The 18,768-nt window shown below is 46.7% G+C and overlaps 2 protein-coding genes across 10 annotated transcripts in view; one reads left to right on the top strand and one right to left on the bottom strand.

Annotated features, from left to right (window-relative positions):
• Positions 1-18,768, bottom strand: part of FAM13C (family with sequence similarity 13 member C) — a 508,143-nt gene that overhangs the window by 68,936 nt on the left and 420,439 nt on the right. For 3 of the 7 annotated variants that reach the window (XR_011024565.1, XR_011024563.1, XR_011024566.1), the window contains one exon: positions 3,257-3,325. Coding sequence is in view for 1 of the 7 variants with exons in the window: in XM_068258692.1 (XP_068114793.1) it covers positions 3,297-3,325 (29 nt within the window). In the remaining 6 variants the exon portion in view is untranslated. Of the gene's footprint in view, positions 1-3,238; positions 3,326-18,768 lie in introns of those variants that run through there. The other 4 variants (XR_011024568.1, XR_011024564.1, XR_011024567.1 and 1 more) reach the window with 2 other exon arrangements.
• Positions 1-18,768, top strand: part of PHYHIPL (phytanoyl-CoA 2-hydroxylase interacting protein like) — a 301,123-nt gene that overhangs the window by 254,177 nt on the left and 28,178 nt on the right. The gene's annotated exons all lie outside the window — the stretch shown is intronic.

Raw genomic sequence — 18,768 nt, 5'->3', positions numbered from 1 at the left:
GCTGGCCAGGGGAGTATGCATGCCCCATTTTGCCAGACGTGCGGACGCCCATGGTATTAATACCCCTCCAGCAGCAGGCCAAGCAGGAAGTGAGGATCTCTAATTGCGCGTAAGTGTATTGACAAAATATGCTTCCGTGCATGCGTGATGTGAATACTTGCAGTTCACTTGCACTTTAAGATAGCTGCATCGCCATAGACTTTCATGACATCCGGTGTACTTTCGCTGCGGTGCATTCCACCACCCAGGTATGAAAGGCACCATTGACTTTAGTTGCCGAGTGTTTCCATGCAGTAACACAACGCAATAAAACCACCCCAGTATAAAAGAGGCCCCACCATAAACCACGCCCTTCGCCATAACGGTGAGTCATATTCCAAAAAGATGCTGTATATGGTGAAGGTTGTGCGTTTTTACAGAGGAAGAGCGCTGTCTGCATATAATTTTATCTTAGAATTTGAGTTTGGTTTTGGTTTTAGTTAGGCTTACATTTATACACACAATCCGGATACATGAATATAAAGTGTATATAAGAAAAGTGCTGGATAGAATTTCTTTTTCATGGGTTGAATGGAGTTGAGAATTAACACCAGTATCTGTGCTATATATTGTCCTATCCAGCCAACCTTTGTAAACAAAATCACTACCTAATATGTATCTCTCTTCCTATTAGAAACATGCTACTAGGATAATCCCTGTAGCCTACATTTCGCTGTAGTGCCCCTTTAAATTACCCAGTTGCCCTATTTCAGTTGCTTGGTGATTGCAATATAATGCAGTAGAAAAATGAATATGCATTGCTGCTATTTGGCAGGCCCTCTACTGTCGGTCGAAAACATGAAGAATAGTTTATATAATGATACAGAAAAAAAAATCAATGCTAATGCTGTAATGGATTGTTTTTGTACGACCTGGCAACCCTGGATAGTCTATTGTGATATAGCGAGTATAAGACATATATTAACATCCTTTTAATCAATGAGACGGGAGATGTGTGGTTTTGTTGACCTAGTAACAGAGAATACAAAGCGCTTATAAATTCAGCATAACTTTGCATTACTTTGCTATAGAGACAGGGGCGGCGCCAGGGGGGTGCAAGGGGGTGCTCGAGCACCCCCTAGAATTGTCCAAGCACCCCCAAAGCACCCCCTGGAGTGAACTGACTTCAGGCGTCTAAAAGACGCCAAGTCAGTTCACACAGCGGCAGCACGGAGCAGCAGGCAGGGCTACGGTAAGATGGCCGCCCGGAGCCCTGTTCTGCAGACTTCGAGTCTGCAGTGCATGGCTTCGGGCGGCCATTTTCCCGTAGCCCTGCTCTCTGCATGCAGGCAGGAAGTCTCGTCGTGACGTCGGGAAGGAAGAGGATCGTGGGCGCGCGGGCGCTGCGCGCCACAATGAGGTCGGGACTCGGGACAGGAGGTCGGGAAAGAAGGTCTTCTGGCTGTAGGTGAGTAAATGGGTTTTTCTTTTCTTTTTCAGGTGATGCTGATTGTGCATATTGGGGTCATATCTGCTACGAATTGTGCATATTGGGGTCATATCTGCTACAGATTGTGCATATTGGGGTCATATCTGCTACGGATTGTGCATATTGGGGTCATATCTGCTACGGATTGTGCATATTGGGGTCATTTCTGCTACCGATTGTGCATATTGGGGTCATTTCTGCTACCGATTGTGCATATTGGGGTCATTTCTGCTACCGATTGTACATATTGGGGTCATTTCTGCTACCGATTGTGCATATTGGGGTCATTTCTACTACCGATTGTGCATATTGGGGTCATTTCTACTACCGATTGTGCATATTGGGGTCATTTCTGCTACCGATTGTGCATATTGGGGTCATTTCTGCTACGGATTGTGCATATTGGAGTCATATCTGCTACCGATTGTGCATATTGGAGTCATATCTGCTACCGATTGTGCATATTGGGGTCATATCTGCTACCGATTGTGCATATTGGGGTCATATCTGCTACCGATTGTGCATATTGGGGCCATATCTGATAACGATTGTGCATATTGGGGCCATATCTGATAACGATTGTGCATATTGGGGCCATATCTGATAACGATTGTGCATATTGGGGCCATATCTGATAACGATTGTGCATATTGGGACCATATCTGCCACCGATTGTGCATATTGGGACCATATCTGCTACCGATTGTGCATATTGGGACCATATCTGCTACCGATTGTGCATATTGGGACCATATCTGCTACCGATTGTGCATATTGGGACCATATCTGCTACCGATTGTGCATATTGGGACCATATCTGCTACCGATTGTGCATATTGGGACCATATCTGCTACCGATTGTGCATATTGGGACCATATCTGCTACCGATTGTGCATATTGGGACCATATCTGCTACCGATTGTGCATATTGGGACCATATCTGCTACCGATTGTGCATATTGGGACCATATCTGCTACCGATTGTGCATATTGGGACCATATCTGCTACCGATTGTGCATATTGGGGTCATATCTGCTACCGATTGTGCATATTGGAACCATATCTGATAACGATTGTGCATATTGGGGTCATTGGACGTGTTTTTTGTTAAAATCTGCTCACATTACGTGTATTTTCTTGAGAAAACCTGCACAATTATGTGAATTTTCTGGGAAAAGGGTCACCAAAACTTGGGCCCTCTGTCTTTGCGTTGCACTTTTAAAGGGAACCCAAGGTGAGAATAATATTGAGGCTGCCATATTTATCTCCCTTTAAGCAATACCAGTTGCCTGGCTGCCGTGCTGGTCCTCTGCCTCTTATTCTTTCAACCATAGACCCTGAACAAGCATGCAGCAGGTCAGGGGTTTCTGACAATATTGTCAGTACTGACAAGATTAGCTGCATGGCTTGTTTCTGGTGTAATTCAGTTCACTACTACAGCCAAATAGATCAGCAAGGCTGCCAGGCAACTAGTATTGTTTAAAAGGAAATAAATATGGCAGCCACCATATCACTCTCACCCTGGGTTCACTTTAAATTACAGTTAGCCCCGCCCTCATCCGGTCATGACCACGCCCATTTTAAGCGCGCCGCAGGTTGTAGCCACACCCATTTTTTGCCGTCAGCTCCCCCGGAAATTGGTCCAGCACCTGCATAGCACCCCCTAAAAAAATTTCCTGGAGCCGCCACTGCTCAGAGATGACCTCCGCTGTGGGAAAATATTTCTTGAGATATAAACATTTCTCGTCTTTATCTCACAAATGAAGATTTGAAACACAATTTTTACCTTGACCACCAGTTGTAGGACAAGTTGCAGACGATCCAAGTTAAAAGCCTGTGCTGGATGGGGAGGTGACTATAAAGGAAAAAAAATAAAATGTAAATCTAAAATGGAAGGAAAGTATAAAACTTTCCTTCTTAATAATTGACAAGGTAAATATAATTTAATGTTTGAATTTTCCCTGTGAGCTATTTAGTAGTAGTGTTAGTGTTTGATCTCCTTACCCTGTCCATTTGTTTAGGTGCTGAACAGCGGCGGTCGGGAGTATTCAGTAGATATACTTGCCTTATTACTCATCAATTTATATTTATTTATATTTTCTTTATATATTTGGAGTATCCCAGCAGCATGGTGGGTATATGCGGCACGCGCAGTGCTCCGTTGCAAAAATGAGCGTGGTCATGCAGTGAGTGGGCGTGACCATGTGTGGGGCCAAATGTACATGAACTTAGCAGCAGTGTAAGCTACAAATGACGGGCCTGCCCATCAAAATATTGGATGAAGCCCCCTGTCATTTTAGATAATTTACAATCCGTATAGGCATAGATCAAAGATGTATATGCACATACAATTTTGATTGGTCAATCACTGACCAATTTTACCACCTACATGCAGTAAGTGGGCCAACAGACAATGAATTTGATGAACAGAGCTAAAATTGGCTAATCAAAATTGTATGTGTGTACCAGGCTTTACAGCTACTACTGTACATACTGAAAGTAGCAGGGATCAGCATACAATACAGCTGGTTTACAATCAGTAAAGGCACACCTTATACTGTACACATTGAAGGTAGATCAGCACATAGTGCAGGCACTAGAGAACAGCTTATACTGTACACACTGTAGGCAGCAGAATTCAGCACTCTGCAGTTAGTGTGCCGAAAAATGGGTGGGCCATGGACCAGAATGTGGGTGTGGTCACGAGTGGAGACAAATTTACATGAACTTAGCAATGGTGGGACATTAGATTAGGACAATGGTGGCGAACCTTTTGCAACCCAAAAGTCACTTATCTATCGCAAAGTGGCAACAGCAATTTAAGCTAAATACCGTACAGATGTTTTAACTCATACATGAACATTATGGAAAATCCAAGTTGAAAATAAACTGTGAAGATAAACTATTTCATCCATCCTACTCCTGAAAAATGTATTCTTTTTTTTTTTTTTTTTTTTTTTTTTTTTTTTTTTTTTTTTTTAGAACCTCCCAGTTTTATTTTCGGTTTTAAAAAGCTAAACAAGTAGGTTTAATGCTATTGTTTCATATGGTGATGATTCAACTTTCCCATAGTCTCGCAGTTAGCAATCATGTGACCCCAACAAGACAAATTCAGCAATCATGAGGCCCCCCATCAAGACAGATTCAGCAATCGTGAGACCCCTATCAAGACAGATTCAGCAATCATGAGGTCCCCAACATGACAAATTCAGCAATCGTGAGGCCCCCAACAAATCATGAGGCCTCCAACAAGACAAATTCCGCAATCATGAGGCCCCCAACAAGACAGGCACATAAATGGACAGCATTTCACATAAATAGGCAGAATGCCCCCTTAATATGGTAGACACCTCTCACCTGGCTTCTGAATTCTCCTCTACTGGCTGCTGTGCCTGGCAATACTGGTTTTGGCTGGATTGGGGATGATGTGTGGGCTGAAAGGCCTGGCAGTGTTGCTGTGGCTTGGCTGGCGGTGATGCTGTGGCCGGGTTGGCTGCGGTGATTCTGTGACCTAGCTGGCGGTAATGCTGGGCTGTGCTTGGCTGGTTGTAGTAAATGCTGGCCTGACTGGTGGTGATGCTTTGGCGTTTTTGACAGTGATTCTGGGCTGGTTGGCTAGTGGTGATGCTGGGCTGGATAGTTTAGTTAGTGACAGGTGCCCCCTAGTTAAGGTAGCGCCAGGAGTCCCCCAGTTTAGGTAGTGACAGGTGCCCCCCAGTTTAGGTAGTGACCGGTGCCCCCCAGTTTAGGTAGTGACAGGCGCCCCCCAGGTTAGGTAGTGAGTGACAGGCACCCCCCAGGTTAGGTAGTGAGTGACAGGGACCCCCAGGTTAGGTAGTGACAGGGACCCCCAGGTTAGGTAGTGAGTGACAGGGACCCCCAGGTTAGGTAGTGACAGGGACCCCCAGTTAGATAGTGACAGGTGCCCCTCACTCGCCTCGCAGCAGCCCAGCTCAGACCTCCGTATCAGCCGGCAACCCGACCAGTTAGAACGGGTGCGCACGGACACACCACACTGTATATGCGGAAGTGATGTAACTTCCGCATGTCAGTGCGGAGTCCGCTAGGTCCTAGCGCCCGCACTAGTGGTCACCGACTGATCGAGGTCTGATGCGGCCGGGGGGCAGCGAGCACCCCTGTAAATGGAATGGGGGCACCCTAGGACATGTTGGGGGCACGGACCCCCCTAAAATAGGGCTAGCGACGCCCATGGTTTGACGCATATGATATTGACCAGACCGGTGGGAGGGCCCATGCTGACCCCTACCCATTAACAATGTTTACATCAGGGCTGTGGAGTTGGAGTCGTGGAGTCGGGGCAATTTTTTGTGCCTGGAGTCGGGAAAAAATGCTCCGACTCCTAATGAATTTGTAGCTGTAATTAAAATAGAAAATATGATAAAATGTTCTATTTCTCAGATAATAGTCATTAAAAATAATGTATATATACAGTATATATACAGTAATAGCTGTGCTTAGTCCACAAAAATGAAATAAACCAATCAAAATTAGTTACTTGTGCTGGTTCAATAAAGCAGTCCTCGTATTTTTAAGGTCAGATATACATATCTGATTGTGACTGTATATATGATGTGTACACAGGAATCTCTTATATATACTAAATAACATCTATGCTGTAAGAATAAAGCCTGATGTGTAGCCGTGTCACTAATAGAGATGGTCAATGAGATGGAAATAATTCTGCATTGATGCTGATTTATGCAAATGTATGCACTCCCTTTACTCATGAAACTAAATAATTTAATATGTTGTTAAAATTTGGTTTGGTGACTACAAATTAAAGGGTACCTGAGACGGATGAAAAGTTTTATACATACCTGGGGCTTCCTCCAGCCTCCTTCAGGCCAATCAGTCCCTCGCTGTCCTCCACCACCTGGATCTACTGCTATGAGTCCTGGTAATTCAGCCAGTCAGCGCAGTCCAGCCACGTGCCGCTCCCACAGCCAGGAACATTCTGCACCTGCGCAATAGTGCTGCACAGGTGTAGTATGCTCCTGGCGGCGGAGTGTGTGCATGCGCACTACGCCCGACTGGCTCAAGTACCTGGACTCATAGCAGAAGATCCAGGTGGTGGAGGAGGACAACCAGGGACTTATTATCTTAAAGGCGGATGGAGGAAGCCCCGGGTATGTATAAAACTTTAATTTCATCTGTCTCAGGTTTTACTTTGTTACACAGTAGTACTATACTCTACGTATGCACTCCCCACAGAGCTGCAGGGAATCCTCTGAGAATGTTGTGCACATTGAACACAGAGGTGTTGTCTGTCACCCATAAACCTTGTTCAGATTGTGCATGAAGAATGTGTAATAGAGGAAGAATCTCCTCATTCCCCTGCAGAGTACCTGCACATCATTCTTACATGTACCCACAGTTACACTGCCTAAGGCCTGATAGATGTTCTTTGTTCCGGTTTGTACCTTTTACAAGTACTCTTACCAAGGACTAGTTTTAGTCTAAAGGGAATAAATATAGTGGTCTACATATCCTTCTCACTTCAGTTGTCTTGTAAAATTCATAAGCGTTGGCAGTTAGAGACAAATTTCAGTCGGAGGATTTTTGGACCGACTCCACAGCCCTGGTTTACATGTACACCAGGACTGGACAGTAAAGCAATGGAAGGACATGGCCTGGTCTGATGAATGAAGTTCTCTTTGAGTTTTGAGATTTGTGCAATTTGGAGGCCAATCACGTAAGGGACCAACCTCTAAAACCTAGTCTAAGTTGCGGACCAAATTAAGATTAAACATTTATTGAACAGTCTCAAACAAAGTGGTGTAACTATGGCAACCATGGGGGCGGCTCCACCCCCTTCTGTTGTAGCACAGTGGAGCAGTTTAATATTCACCTGTTCCAGCGCTGCTTCAGGTCTTCTCTGATCTTCCCAACAGCCACATACTCTATGCTGCATATCTCTGGCTCCTGAGGCATGTCATGTGATAGGATGAAGGAAGTATGGAAGCATACAGCCTGCGACTGCCAGGAAGAGGCACAACACAAACGAGGTAAATATTACACTGCTCCATTGCGCTACTCTATGTGGTGAGATGGGTGGTTAGGTCTGTGTGTATTACCAGACGCCGTGGAATTTGGGGATTGGATCCCTAAGGGGGCGCGTAGCATGCTAATTTTGTTCGTGGGGGGGACAAGGTGTCCCATGAGTTATTGCAGCACCCTGGCTCAAAGTGACAATGTTTCAACCAGAATCGCTGTGACTAGTGTGCTACTCTGGCCAGGAAGGCTGTGTGCTGTCATTCTTTTACTGCTTACAATGATGGACATTTGTAGCTTTCGAGGGCCACATAAAATGGCAAGGAGGGCTGCATTCGGCCCGCAGGCCTTAAGTTTGACACCTGTGTGCTAGAAGATCTTATCTCATCTATGGAAGCCCAATCTTGCAGTGTGCTCTCAACTTGCAGAACTTGGATATGCTGCTAATGTCTTGATGCCTGACACCATTCTGATAAGACTCCACATAGGGATATTTATTGGCTCATTTACTGTGCGCTATCATTACAAAAATTGATACTGAGAACCGGTGCAAAAAAAGTAATTACAGGTAGTCCCTGGTTAACGGACGAGATAGGGACTGTTGATTTGTTCTCAACCTGAATCTGTTCTTAAGTTGGAACACCGTGCCATCCCTGTCCCCCGTACATCCTCTGTGCCCCCCTGTTCCTCCAGTGTCCCCCTCTGTGTCATATCTGCCCTCTGTACCTACTTATATAAGTTTAAAAGCCATGCTTTGAATTTTTTTAAAATCGATTTTCTCAAAAACTACAAGTCCAATTTGAAATTTTTTTTTTACTTGCTCCCATGAAAACAAAGAATCCATCCCGTTCGTATTGGTGGGTCGTTCATAAGCCGGTCGTTCGTAAGTCGGGGACAACCTGTATTGCCGTCAATAATTATTGTGACTCCATAAGGTCTCCAGTAACAATCTTTACAGAAAATTTACAGCCTTGTTATTGTTGCCTGACCTAGTCAAAAAGGGTCTGAATACAGCCACAGTTTTTTTTTTTCTGTAGATACCTTGACAATGACCGAAGCACCTCTTTAAACATCAAACTTGTAATACTAATTTTCCAGAGAAAACTTGATATTAGTCGTTAAGTAGTTTAAATGGTACTTGTTACGAGATGGCAGAAGTCATACTCACGGCTAGGTTACGAGCTCAGACCTGTATGGGGCTGCCCTGTATAATATGCAGCCCTCTGGCGATATCAGGGGCTGTTCTTGATTCCTTCTATATCTAGAAAGCTGAACGTCAACACTTTTAATAGTCAGTTATCCATAGACACGAGGAAGCTTTGCCAAATGATCTACCCAGTGGACAGTAAAATGCAGTTTAAGGCCTTATTTCCACTATACAATGCAGGTGGCCATGCGTTTGTATATACTGTTATTATACGGCACCTTTGTTGCTTCCCATTGTAGTGCTGGTCTTATTCATTGACAGTGAATAGGATAGCACTGACCTGTGGACCAAAATGCATGCAGCAGTGTGTTATTTGCAGACATACCGTATATACTCGAGTATAAGCCGACCCAAGTATAAGCCAACCCCCCAACTTTTACCCCAAAAAACAGGGAAAAGTGAGTAAGCCAAGGGTAGTAAATGCTGCAGAGACCCAATAGACTTTGGGGGTCTGGAAGAGGCCCCAGGTATGTAAATGGCAACTTTTTGGTGGTATGGGTACAATTATTATTCTAATAATTAAAAATGTCTAATGGAATAAGAACAGGGGCTCAGAGGTTGCAGCTGTTCTTTCCTATTCTGCAAGCATGCTCACTGCCCAGTCTCAATCAGGTCATTGTTCCTGGCCCAGTGTGATATTGTCTGTGAGCCATGTGGACCCAGGCAGTAATGGAAGGCCAGAGAGGGTACCAGGAAGAAGGGTGCAGCCTGTAAATAATGTCACAGCACTCCCTTCACACAGAGTGCTGTCTCACTCTTAGTGCCTTGCCCGCCTGTGTATAGAGCAAGTGTCCCCCTCATAAACAGTGCTGTGCTGGCGTGCAGATCCTTGTTGCCCCCCCCCCCCCTCTCCTCCTCCATGTGCAGGTTTGATACCCGGTTAGCTCCGTCCACCTCGATGCCGTATCAGTCTCTCTCTCCGTCTCATCCCTATGACGCCCTCCACCACCAGAGGGCGTCATAGCGGTGAGACAGAGAGAGGCTGATACGGCATCGAGGTGGACGGAGCTGACCGGGTGTCATAGTGATGCGAGAGAGGCCGATGCGGAATTGAGGCAGACGGCGCTGAACGGTGAGTGAAGGAAGCCCGCTCCGTTGCGCATCACTCTGCATATACGGGGGGGGGGGGGAGGGGGCACAGTTCACATCACTCTGCATATACGTATAACAACACTGCACGCCATTCACAACATTGTTTATGAGGGGACACTCTCTTTAAACACATGCCGGCAAGGCACTCGGAGGGAGAGCTGCCTCTGTTTTTCACATGGCGGGGATACTTGGGAGAGGTGACTCGAGTATAAGCCGACACCCCCACTTATAGGCCATTTTTTGGGGTTCATAAAGTCGGCTTATACTCTAGTATATACGGTAAGCGGGAACATCAATCTATGCACTGCTGATATCCTTGCGTACTTCACACCATACACATTTATAAAAGGTAAAACAGCAATGTGCAAGTGGAAACAATGTCTTACAGGGTACCTAAACTGAGAGGGATATGCATGTTTCCTTTTAACTACTTGCCGACCGCCCACAGCCGATGGGCGGTGGCAAAGTGGCCCGCAGAACGACCGCAATACGCCGAACGGCAGCAGCTCGTTCTGCGCTGTACTGCCGGGGATCGCGCGCTCGTTGCGCGTGCATCCGCCGGCAATAGACTCCGCCCACCCGCGACGTCAACCCGCCGGCCGTTCGGAGGCGTCGGCGGGTTGATAACCCCCAATCTGCCGCATTACAAGCGTATAATACACTTTATATTGTATACAAATAGTATTATACAGGCTGCCTCCTGCCCTGGTGGTCCCAGTGATTGAGGGACCACCAGGGTAGGCTGCAGCCCTCCCTGTGTGCACCCAATCACACTGATCTGCCCCTCCCCTGCCCTCTGATCGCCCGCAGCACTCCTCAGACCCCCCCCCCCCCCCCCGCCCACCCCGCAGACCCCTGTTTGCACCCAATCACCCCCCTAATCACCCATCAATCACTTCCTGTCACTATCTGTCAATGCTATTTTTTTTAGGTTAGGTCCTAACTGCCCCCTGGGGGCTCCTGATCACCCCCCACACCATCAGATCCTCCCCAGACACCCCCCCCCCCCCGTGTATTGTATACATCTATTCTTCCCTGTAATCACTCACTGTCACTAACACCCATCAGATCAGACCCTAACCTGCCCCTTGCGGGCACCTGATCATCCCCCCACACCCTCAGATCGCCCGCACACCCGCCCTCAGATCACCTCCGAAGTGCATTGTTTACATCTGTTCTCCCCTCTAATCACCCATCAATCACTCCCTGTCACTATCTGTCAACGCTATTTTTTAGGTTAGGTCCTAAACTGTCCCCTGGGGGCTCCTGATCACCCCCCACACACCCTCAGATCCTCCCCAGACACCCCCCCCCCCCCCCGTGTACTGTATAAATCTATTCTTCCCTGTAATCACGCACTGATCACCTGTCAATCACCCCCTGTCACCACCTATCACTAACGCTCAGCAGATCAGACCCTAACCTGCCCCTTGCGGGCACCTGATCACCCGCCCGCACCCTCAGATCACCCGCAGACTGCCCTCAGATCGCCTCAGAAGTGCATTGTTTACAACTGTTCTTCCCTCGAATCACCCACTGAACATCCATCAATCACCCCATCACCACCTGTCACTGCTACCCATCAGATCAGGCCCTAATCTGCCCCTTGCGGGCAACCAAACACCCGCCCACACCCTTAGATCACCCTCAGACCCTGCCTGAACAGCTCTCCAGTGCATTATTTACATCTGTTCTCCCCTCTAATCACCCATCAATAACCCCATGTCACTGCTACCCATCATACCCATCAGATCAGACCCTCATCTGCCCCTTTGCGGGAACCCAATCACCCGCCCACACCCTCGCATCGCCCTCAGAACCCCTCCCCCCCTCCGATCACCTCCACATGCATTGCTTGCATCTATTCCCCCCTCTAATCACACCTTGAGACACCCATCAATCACCACCTGTCACCCCCTGTCACCCCCTAGCACACCTACCCATCAGATCAGGCCCTAACTTGCCCCGTGTGGGCTCCTGATCACTCGGCCAAACCCTCAGATCCCCCTCAGACCCCCTTCCGATCACCTCTCCAGTGCATCAATTGCATCTATTCTCCCCTCTAATCACCCCCTGAGACACCCATCAATCATCTCATGTCACCCCCTAGCACTCCTATCCTTCAGATCAGGCCCTTATCTGCCCCTTGCGGGCTTCTGATCTCCCGGCCAAACCCTCACCCGCCCCACCGCAGTGTCAGAATTTTTTTTTCTGATCACTGCTGGTCTCTACGACTTAATTGTCGCTGAGACCAACCGTTATGCCACCCAATACGCAACCACCAATCCAAGAAACTACCATGCCCAGCCCTTTTGGTGGAAACCACTCCACGTTTCCAAACGTAACATTTTTTGGGGCCTTCTCCTTAACATGGGTCTAGTCAAAAAGAATGTATTGCGGTCTTATTGGTCTACGCACCCAATACATCACATGCCCAGGTTCTCTGCTGCCATGTCCAGGTCACGATTTAAGAAAATCCTGCGCTTCCTGCACTTCAGTGCCAATACAACCTGTCTTCTAAGAGGCCACCCTGCTTATGACCGGTTCCACAAAATTCGGCCCCTCATAGACCACCTTTCATCAAAATTTGCAGATGCTTATACCCCTGAACAGGCATTTTGAGGCATTTGGTTTCCAGACTACTCCTTACAGTTTTGGGCTTCTAAAATGCCAGGGCAGTATAGGAACCCCACCAAGTGACCCCATTTTAGAAAGAAGACACCCCAAGGTATTCCGTTAGGTGTATGATGAGTTCATAGAAGATTTATCTCTGTAAATGGACTATTGTGTGTAAAAAAAATCAAAAAATTGTAATTTATAGAGATATTTCTCCCACCCAGCATGGGTATATGTAAAAATACACTAAAAAAACATTATACTACTTCTCCTGAGTACGGCGATACCACATGTGTGACACTTTTTTGCACTTTTTTGCAGCCTAGGTGCGCTAAGGGGCCCAACGTCCTATGAGTACCTTTAGGATTTTACAGGCCATTTTGAGAAATTTGATTTCAAGACAACTCCTCACGGTTTAGGGCCCCTAAAATGCCAGGGCAGTATAGGAACCCCACAAGTGACCCCATTTTAGAAAGAAGACACCCCAAGGTATTCCGTTAGGAGTATGGTGAGCTCATAGAAGATTTTATTTTTTGTCACAAGTTAGTGGAAAATGACAGTTTGTGGAAAAAAAAACCAATAAAAATCATTTTCCGCTAAGTGTCATTTTCCATTAACTTGTGACAAAAAATAAAATCGTCTATGAACTCACCATACAACTAATGGAATACCTTGGGGTGTCTTCTTTCTAAAATGGGGTCACTTGTGGGGTTCCTATACTGCCCTGGCATTTTAGGGGCCCTAAACCGTGAGGAGTAGTCTAGAAACCAAATGCCTCAAAATGACCTGTGAATAGGACGTTGGGCCCCTTAGCTAGTGTTGGGCGAACATCTAGATGTTCGGGTTCGGGCCGAACAGGCCGAACATGGCCGCGATGTTCGGGTGTTCGACCCGAACTCCGAACATAATGGAAGTCAATGGGGACCCGAACTTTTGTGCTTTGTAAAGCCTCCTTACATGCTACATACCCCAAATTTACAGGGAATGTGCACCTTGGGAGTGGGTACAAGAGGGAAAAAAAATTAGCAAAAAGAGCTTATAGTTTTTGAGAAAATCGATTTTAAAGTTTCAAAGGGAAAACTGTCTTTTAAATGCGGGAAATGTCTGTTTTCTTTGCACAGGTAACATGCTTTTTGTCGGCATGCAGTCATAAATGTAATACATATAAGAGGTTCCAGGAAAAGGGACCGGTAACGCTAACCCAGCAGCAGCACACGTGATGGAACAGGAGGAGGGTGGCGCAGGAGGAGAAGGCCACGCTTTGAGACACAACAACCCAGGCCTTGCATGAGGACAAGAAGCGTGCGGATAGCAATTTGCATTTTGTCGCCATGCAGTCATAAATGTAATACAGATGAGAGGTTCAATAAACAGGGACCGGAAACGCTAACCCATCACAGATGTTCATTGTTCATGTTACTTGGTTGGGGTCCGGGAGTGTTGCGTAGTCGTTTCCAATCCAGGATTGATTCATTTTAATTTGAGTCAGACGGTCTGCATTTTCTGTGGAGAGGCGGATACGCCGCCGATCTGTGACGATGCCTCTGGCAGCACTGAAACAGCGTTCCGACATAACGCTGGCTGCCGGGCAAGCCAGCACCTCTATTGCGTACATTGCCAGTTTGTGCCAGGTGTCTAGCTTCGATACCCAATAGTTGAAGGGTGCAGATGGATTGTTCAACACAGCTACGCCATCTGACATGTAGTCCTTGACCATCTTCTCCAGGCGATCGGTGTTGGAGGTGGATCTGCACGCTTGCTGTTCTGTGTGCTGCTGCATGGGTGTCAGAAAATTTTCCCACTCCAAGGACACTGCCGATACCATTCCCTTTTGGGCACTAGCTGCGGCTTGTGTTGTTTGCTGCCCTCCTGGTCGTCCTGGGTTTGCGGAAGTCAGTCTGTCGGCGTACAACTGGCTAGAGGAGGGGGAGGATGTCAATCTCCTCTCTAAAGTCTCCACAAGGGCCTGCTGGTATTCTTCCATTTTGACCTGTCTGGCTCTTTCTTCAAGCAGTTTTGGAACATTGTGTTTGTACCGTGGATCCAGAAGGGTATAAACCCAGTAATTGGTGTTGTCCAGAATGCGCACAATGCGTGGGTCGCGTTCAATGCAGTCCTAGGCCGAAGAGGTCATAGCCTAGGGTCACAAAACCTGTTTATTTGGGCAATTTCAATGGTGGCGAGTCTGACGTACATAAATCGCAGCAATGGCCGTTAGCAATGTCTGAATCTCACGAAATGTCTCATGCAGGTAGAAGACATATTGTTAGACTTGGATTCCAAAGATGGGGTCCCTACATCTCTGCAAACCAGAGTTACAGGGGTCCAAAATTGGTAAAATCCCCCATAGGATTTCATTGCCTCCCTATTTCACTTTCCAAAATCTCACATCTTTTCAAAGGGCAATGGCTCAGCAGTACCAAATTTTCTAGCATTGTAGGGACCCTTAGGGGGAACATGACTAGTGAGTTTCGGGCCCCTAGGCCGAAGAGGTCATAGCCTAGGGTCACAAAAACCTGTTTATTTGGGCTATTTCAATGGTAGTGATGGTGACGTACATAAATCGCAGCAATGGCCGTTAGCAAAGTCTGAATCTCACGAAATGTCTCATGCAGGTAGAAGACATATTGTTAGACTTGGATTCCAAAGATGGGGTCCCTACATCTCTGCAAACCAGAGTTACAGGGGTCCAAAATTGGTAAAATCCCCCATAGGATTTCATTGCCTCCCTATTTCACTTTCCAAAATCTCACATCTTTTCAAAGGGCAATGGCTCAGCAGTACCAAATTTTCTAGCATTGTAGGAACCCTTAGGGGGATCATGACTGGTGAGTTTCGGGCCCCTAACAGGGTGATGTTCTGCAGAACCCGAACAGTGGCGAACACTGTTCGCCCAACACTACCCTTAGCGCAGATTTTTACTGGTTTTTTTTACAGAGATATTTCTCCCACCCAGCATTGGTATGTGTAAAAATACACTCCAAAACACATTATACTACTTCTCCTGAGTACGGCGATACCACATGAGTAACACTTGTTTGCAGCCTAGGTGCGCTAAGGGACCCAACGTCCTATGAGCACCTTTAGGCTTTACAGGGGTGCTTACAATTTAGCACCCCCCCCAAAATGCCAGGACAGTAAACACACCCCACAAATGACCCAATTTTGGAAAGTAGACACCCCAAGGTATTCAGAGAGGGGCATGGGGAGTCCGTGGCAGATTTCCTTTTTTTTTTGTCACAAGTTAGCAGAAATGGAAACTTTTTTTATTGTTTTTTTTTTTTAGATGTTTTTTTTTCAAAGTGTCATTTTCCACTAACTTGTGACAAAAAATAAAATCTTCTATGAACTCACCATGCCTCTTAGTGAATACTTTGGGATGTTTAGTCCATACAATGTGCAGCTGTCACACAGGTGCAGTTAACAGGTATGCACGGAGTGGTATATTACACAGCGTGCGGTCACACAGGTACTGTGAACAATTATGCAATGACTGGTATTACAAATGTGCAGCTGTCACACACACACAGAGGTACCGTGAACAGGTGCAGTGACACTGCGTGCGCTCACGTAGGTAGGTAGGTGCACTGAACAACACGTGGGTATGCAGTGATGGGTATTAGAAATGTACAGCTGTCACACACACACACACACACACACACACACACACACACACACACACACACACACACACACACACACACACACACACACACACACACACACACACACACGTACTGTGAACAGGTGCAGTGACTGGTGGTATTAAATATCACACTGCGTGCTCACTTAGGTAGGTGGGTGCACTGAACAACCGGTAGCTATATGCAGTGATGGGTATTAAAAATGTGCAGCTGACACACACACACACACACACACACACACACACACACACACACACACCGTGAACAGGTGCAGTTACACTGCGTGCGTTCACGTAGGTAGGTGGGTGCACTGAACAACAGGTAGGTATATGCAGTGATGGGTATTAAAAATGTGCAGCTGACATACACACACACACACACACACACACACACACACACACGTACCGTGAACAGGTGCAGTGACACTGCGTGCGTTCACGTAGGTAGGTGGGTGCACTGAACAGGTGGGTATATGCAGTGATGGGTATTACAAATCTGCAGCTGACACACACACACACACACACACACACACACACACACACACACGTACCGTGAACAGGTGCAGTAACACTGCGTGCGTTCACGAAGGTAGGTGGGTGCACTGAACAACAGCTAGTTCTTGGCGCCCGCATTAGCACGTCACCCTTCCGCGACATATAGGAGCTGTCATTCCCTCCTTCCCAACACGCCCACCCACAGCGTCATTTCGCTAAGCACACCCCTAAAGAGGTGGGGCTCTCCCTTCTCCTCACACTACCACCCTGGCTACTACCAGCCTTCAACACGCCCAGCCTCCAGTCAGGACCCTAACCCCACCCACCCCATTCCCCCACGCCCCCCTAATCAGTTTCCCTCCGTTTTTCACATTTAAAGCACACCAGTGGCAACAACATGACACTGAGGCGCTATTCCTAATACTACAGAAATCCTGGTAAGTTCCATTTGTTCTACATCCACCTATTATTATGATTGCTCATACCTCACCACTCTTTTCTATTACGTACTTTTAATATTACTTCAGCTACTCTCCCACTCATTACTCCCCACCACTTTCACTAACCATTCCCCCATACTCTCTCTACTACCTACCAAACATTCCTTAGAGGATATTTCTTCCCAAATACCATATTATGCACACAAACGATTTATATATTTCATGTGATTTTTAATGTGTATATTCCATACTGCATACCAACAATACTGTCTGTACTTTTCCACAGCCTGTAGTAACTGTATAGCCTCTAGTATAGCCATTGATGTTTATGGTTATTGTTTGTGTTTTCCATCAACAGTTAACCCCTTGTTTGCCTGATGAAGTGGGCTTGACCCGCGAAACGCGTTGCATTTCCTTTTGGGGTATCGTATAATAAATGTGTTTATTTATATAAGAACAGGACGTCTGGTCTGCTTTAGGGAGGCAAGCCCACCACTTCCTCCTAGCAATTTTTAAAGTTTTTATGAATTTTTATCCTGCTGGCGCCTCTGTACAATATACAAATATACAGTGATGGGTATTACAAATCTCCAGCTCTCTCTCACACACACACACACACACACACACACACACACACCGTGAACAGGTGCAGTGACACTGGGTGCGCTCACGTAGGTAGGTGGGTGCACTGAACAACAGGTAGGTATATGCAATGATCGGTATTACAAATGTGCAGTTGTCACACACACAGGTACCGTGAACAGGTACAGTGACTGGTAATATTAACTATCACACTGCGTGCGCTCACGTAGGTAGGTGGGTGCACTGAACAACAGGTAGGTATATGCACTCACAACAGGTAGGTATATGCAGTGATGGGTATTACAAATCTGCAGCTGTCACACACACACACACACACACAGGTACCGTGAACAGGTGCAATGACACTAGGTTCGCTCACGTAGGTAGGTGTGTGCACTGAACAACAGGTTGGTATATGCAGTGATGGGTATTACAAATCTGCAGCTGTCACACACACACAGGTACCGTGAACAGGTGCAGTGAAACTGGGTGCGCTCACGTAGGTAGGTGGGTGCACTGAACAACAGGTAGGTATATGCAATGATGGGTATTACAAATGTGCAGTTGTCACACACACACAGGTACCGTGAACAGGTACAGTGACTGGTAATATTAACTATCACACTGCGTGCGCTCACGTAGGTAGGTGGGTGCACTGAACAGGTAGGTATTTGCAGTGATGGATATTACAAATGTGCAGCTGACACACACACACACACACACACACACACACACACACAGGTACCGAACAGGTACAGTGACACTGCGTGCGCTCACGTGGGTAGGTAGGTGCACTGTGAACAGGTAGGTATATGCAGTGATGGGTATTACAAATGTGCAGCTGTCACACACACAGGTAGTCACTGAATGTGCTGGGCCTTGCAATGACACAGTAGGAATTACCAAGGGGACAAGGTCCAGCAGCTAAGACTGACTGACAGGGCTGTTTATGCCACACAGGTGTCTGTGGGACACGTACACAAAAAAAATAGATCACAAGAACAACATTAGCTCTCAAAAGAGCTGTTGAGGACGAGGAGTGCCTTTTAGCAATAAGTATCAGCAAGAAAGAGCAACCTAATAAGCCTAACTGTAGCCTAACTAAGCTTTCCCTAATGTCTCTGCAGCACCTCCTTCTCTAATTACTGCAGCCACACGAGTGAGTGAAATGGCTGACGCTGCCTGCTTTTTATAAGGGGGAAGTTGACCCT

This window comes from Hyperolius riggenbachi, chromosome 10 (assembly GCF_040937935.1).
Source record: "Hyperolius riggenbachi isolate aHypRig1 chromosome 10, aHypRig1.pri, whole genome shotgun sequence".
NCBI classification, from domain to species: domain Eukaryota; kingdom Metazoa; phylum Chordata; class Amphibia; order Anura; family Hyperoliidae; genus Hyperolius; species Hyperolius riggenbachi.
The sequence above is the reverse complement of the archived record's forward strand: the minus strand, read 5'-3'. Positions and strand labels throughout refer to the sequence as shown.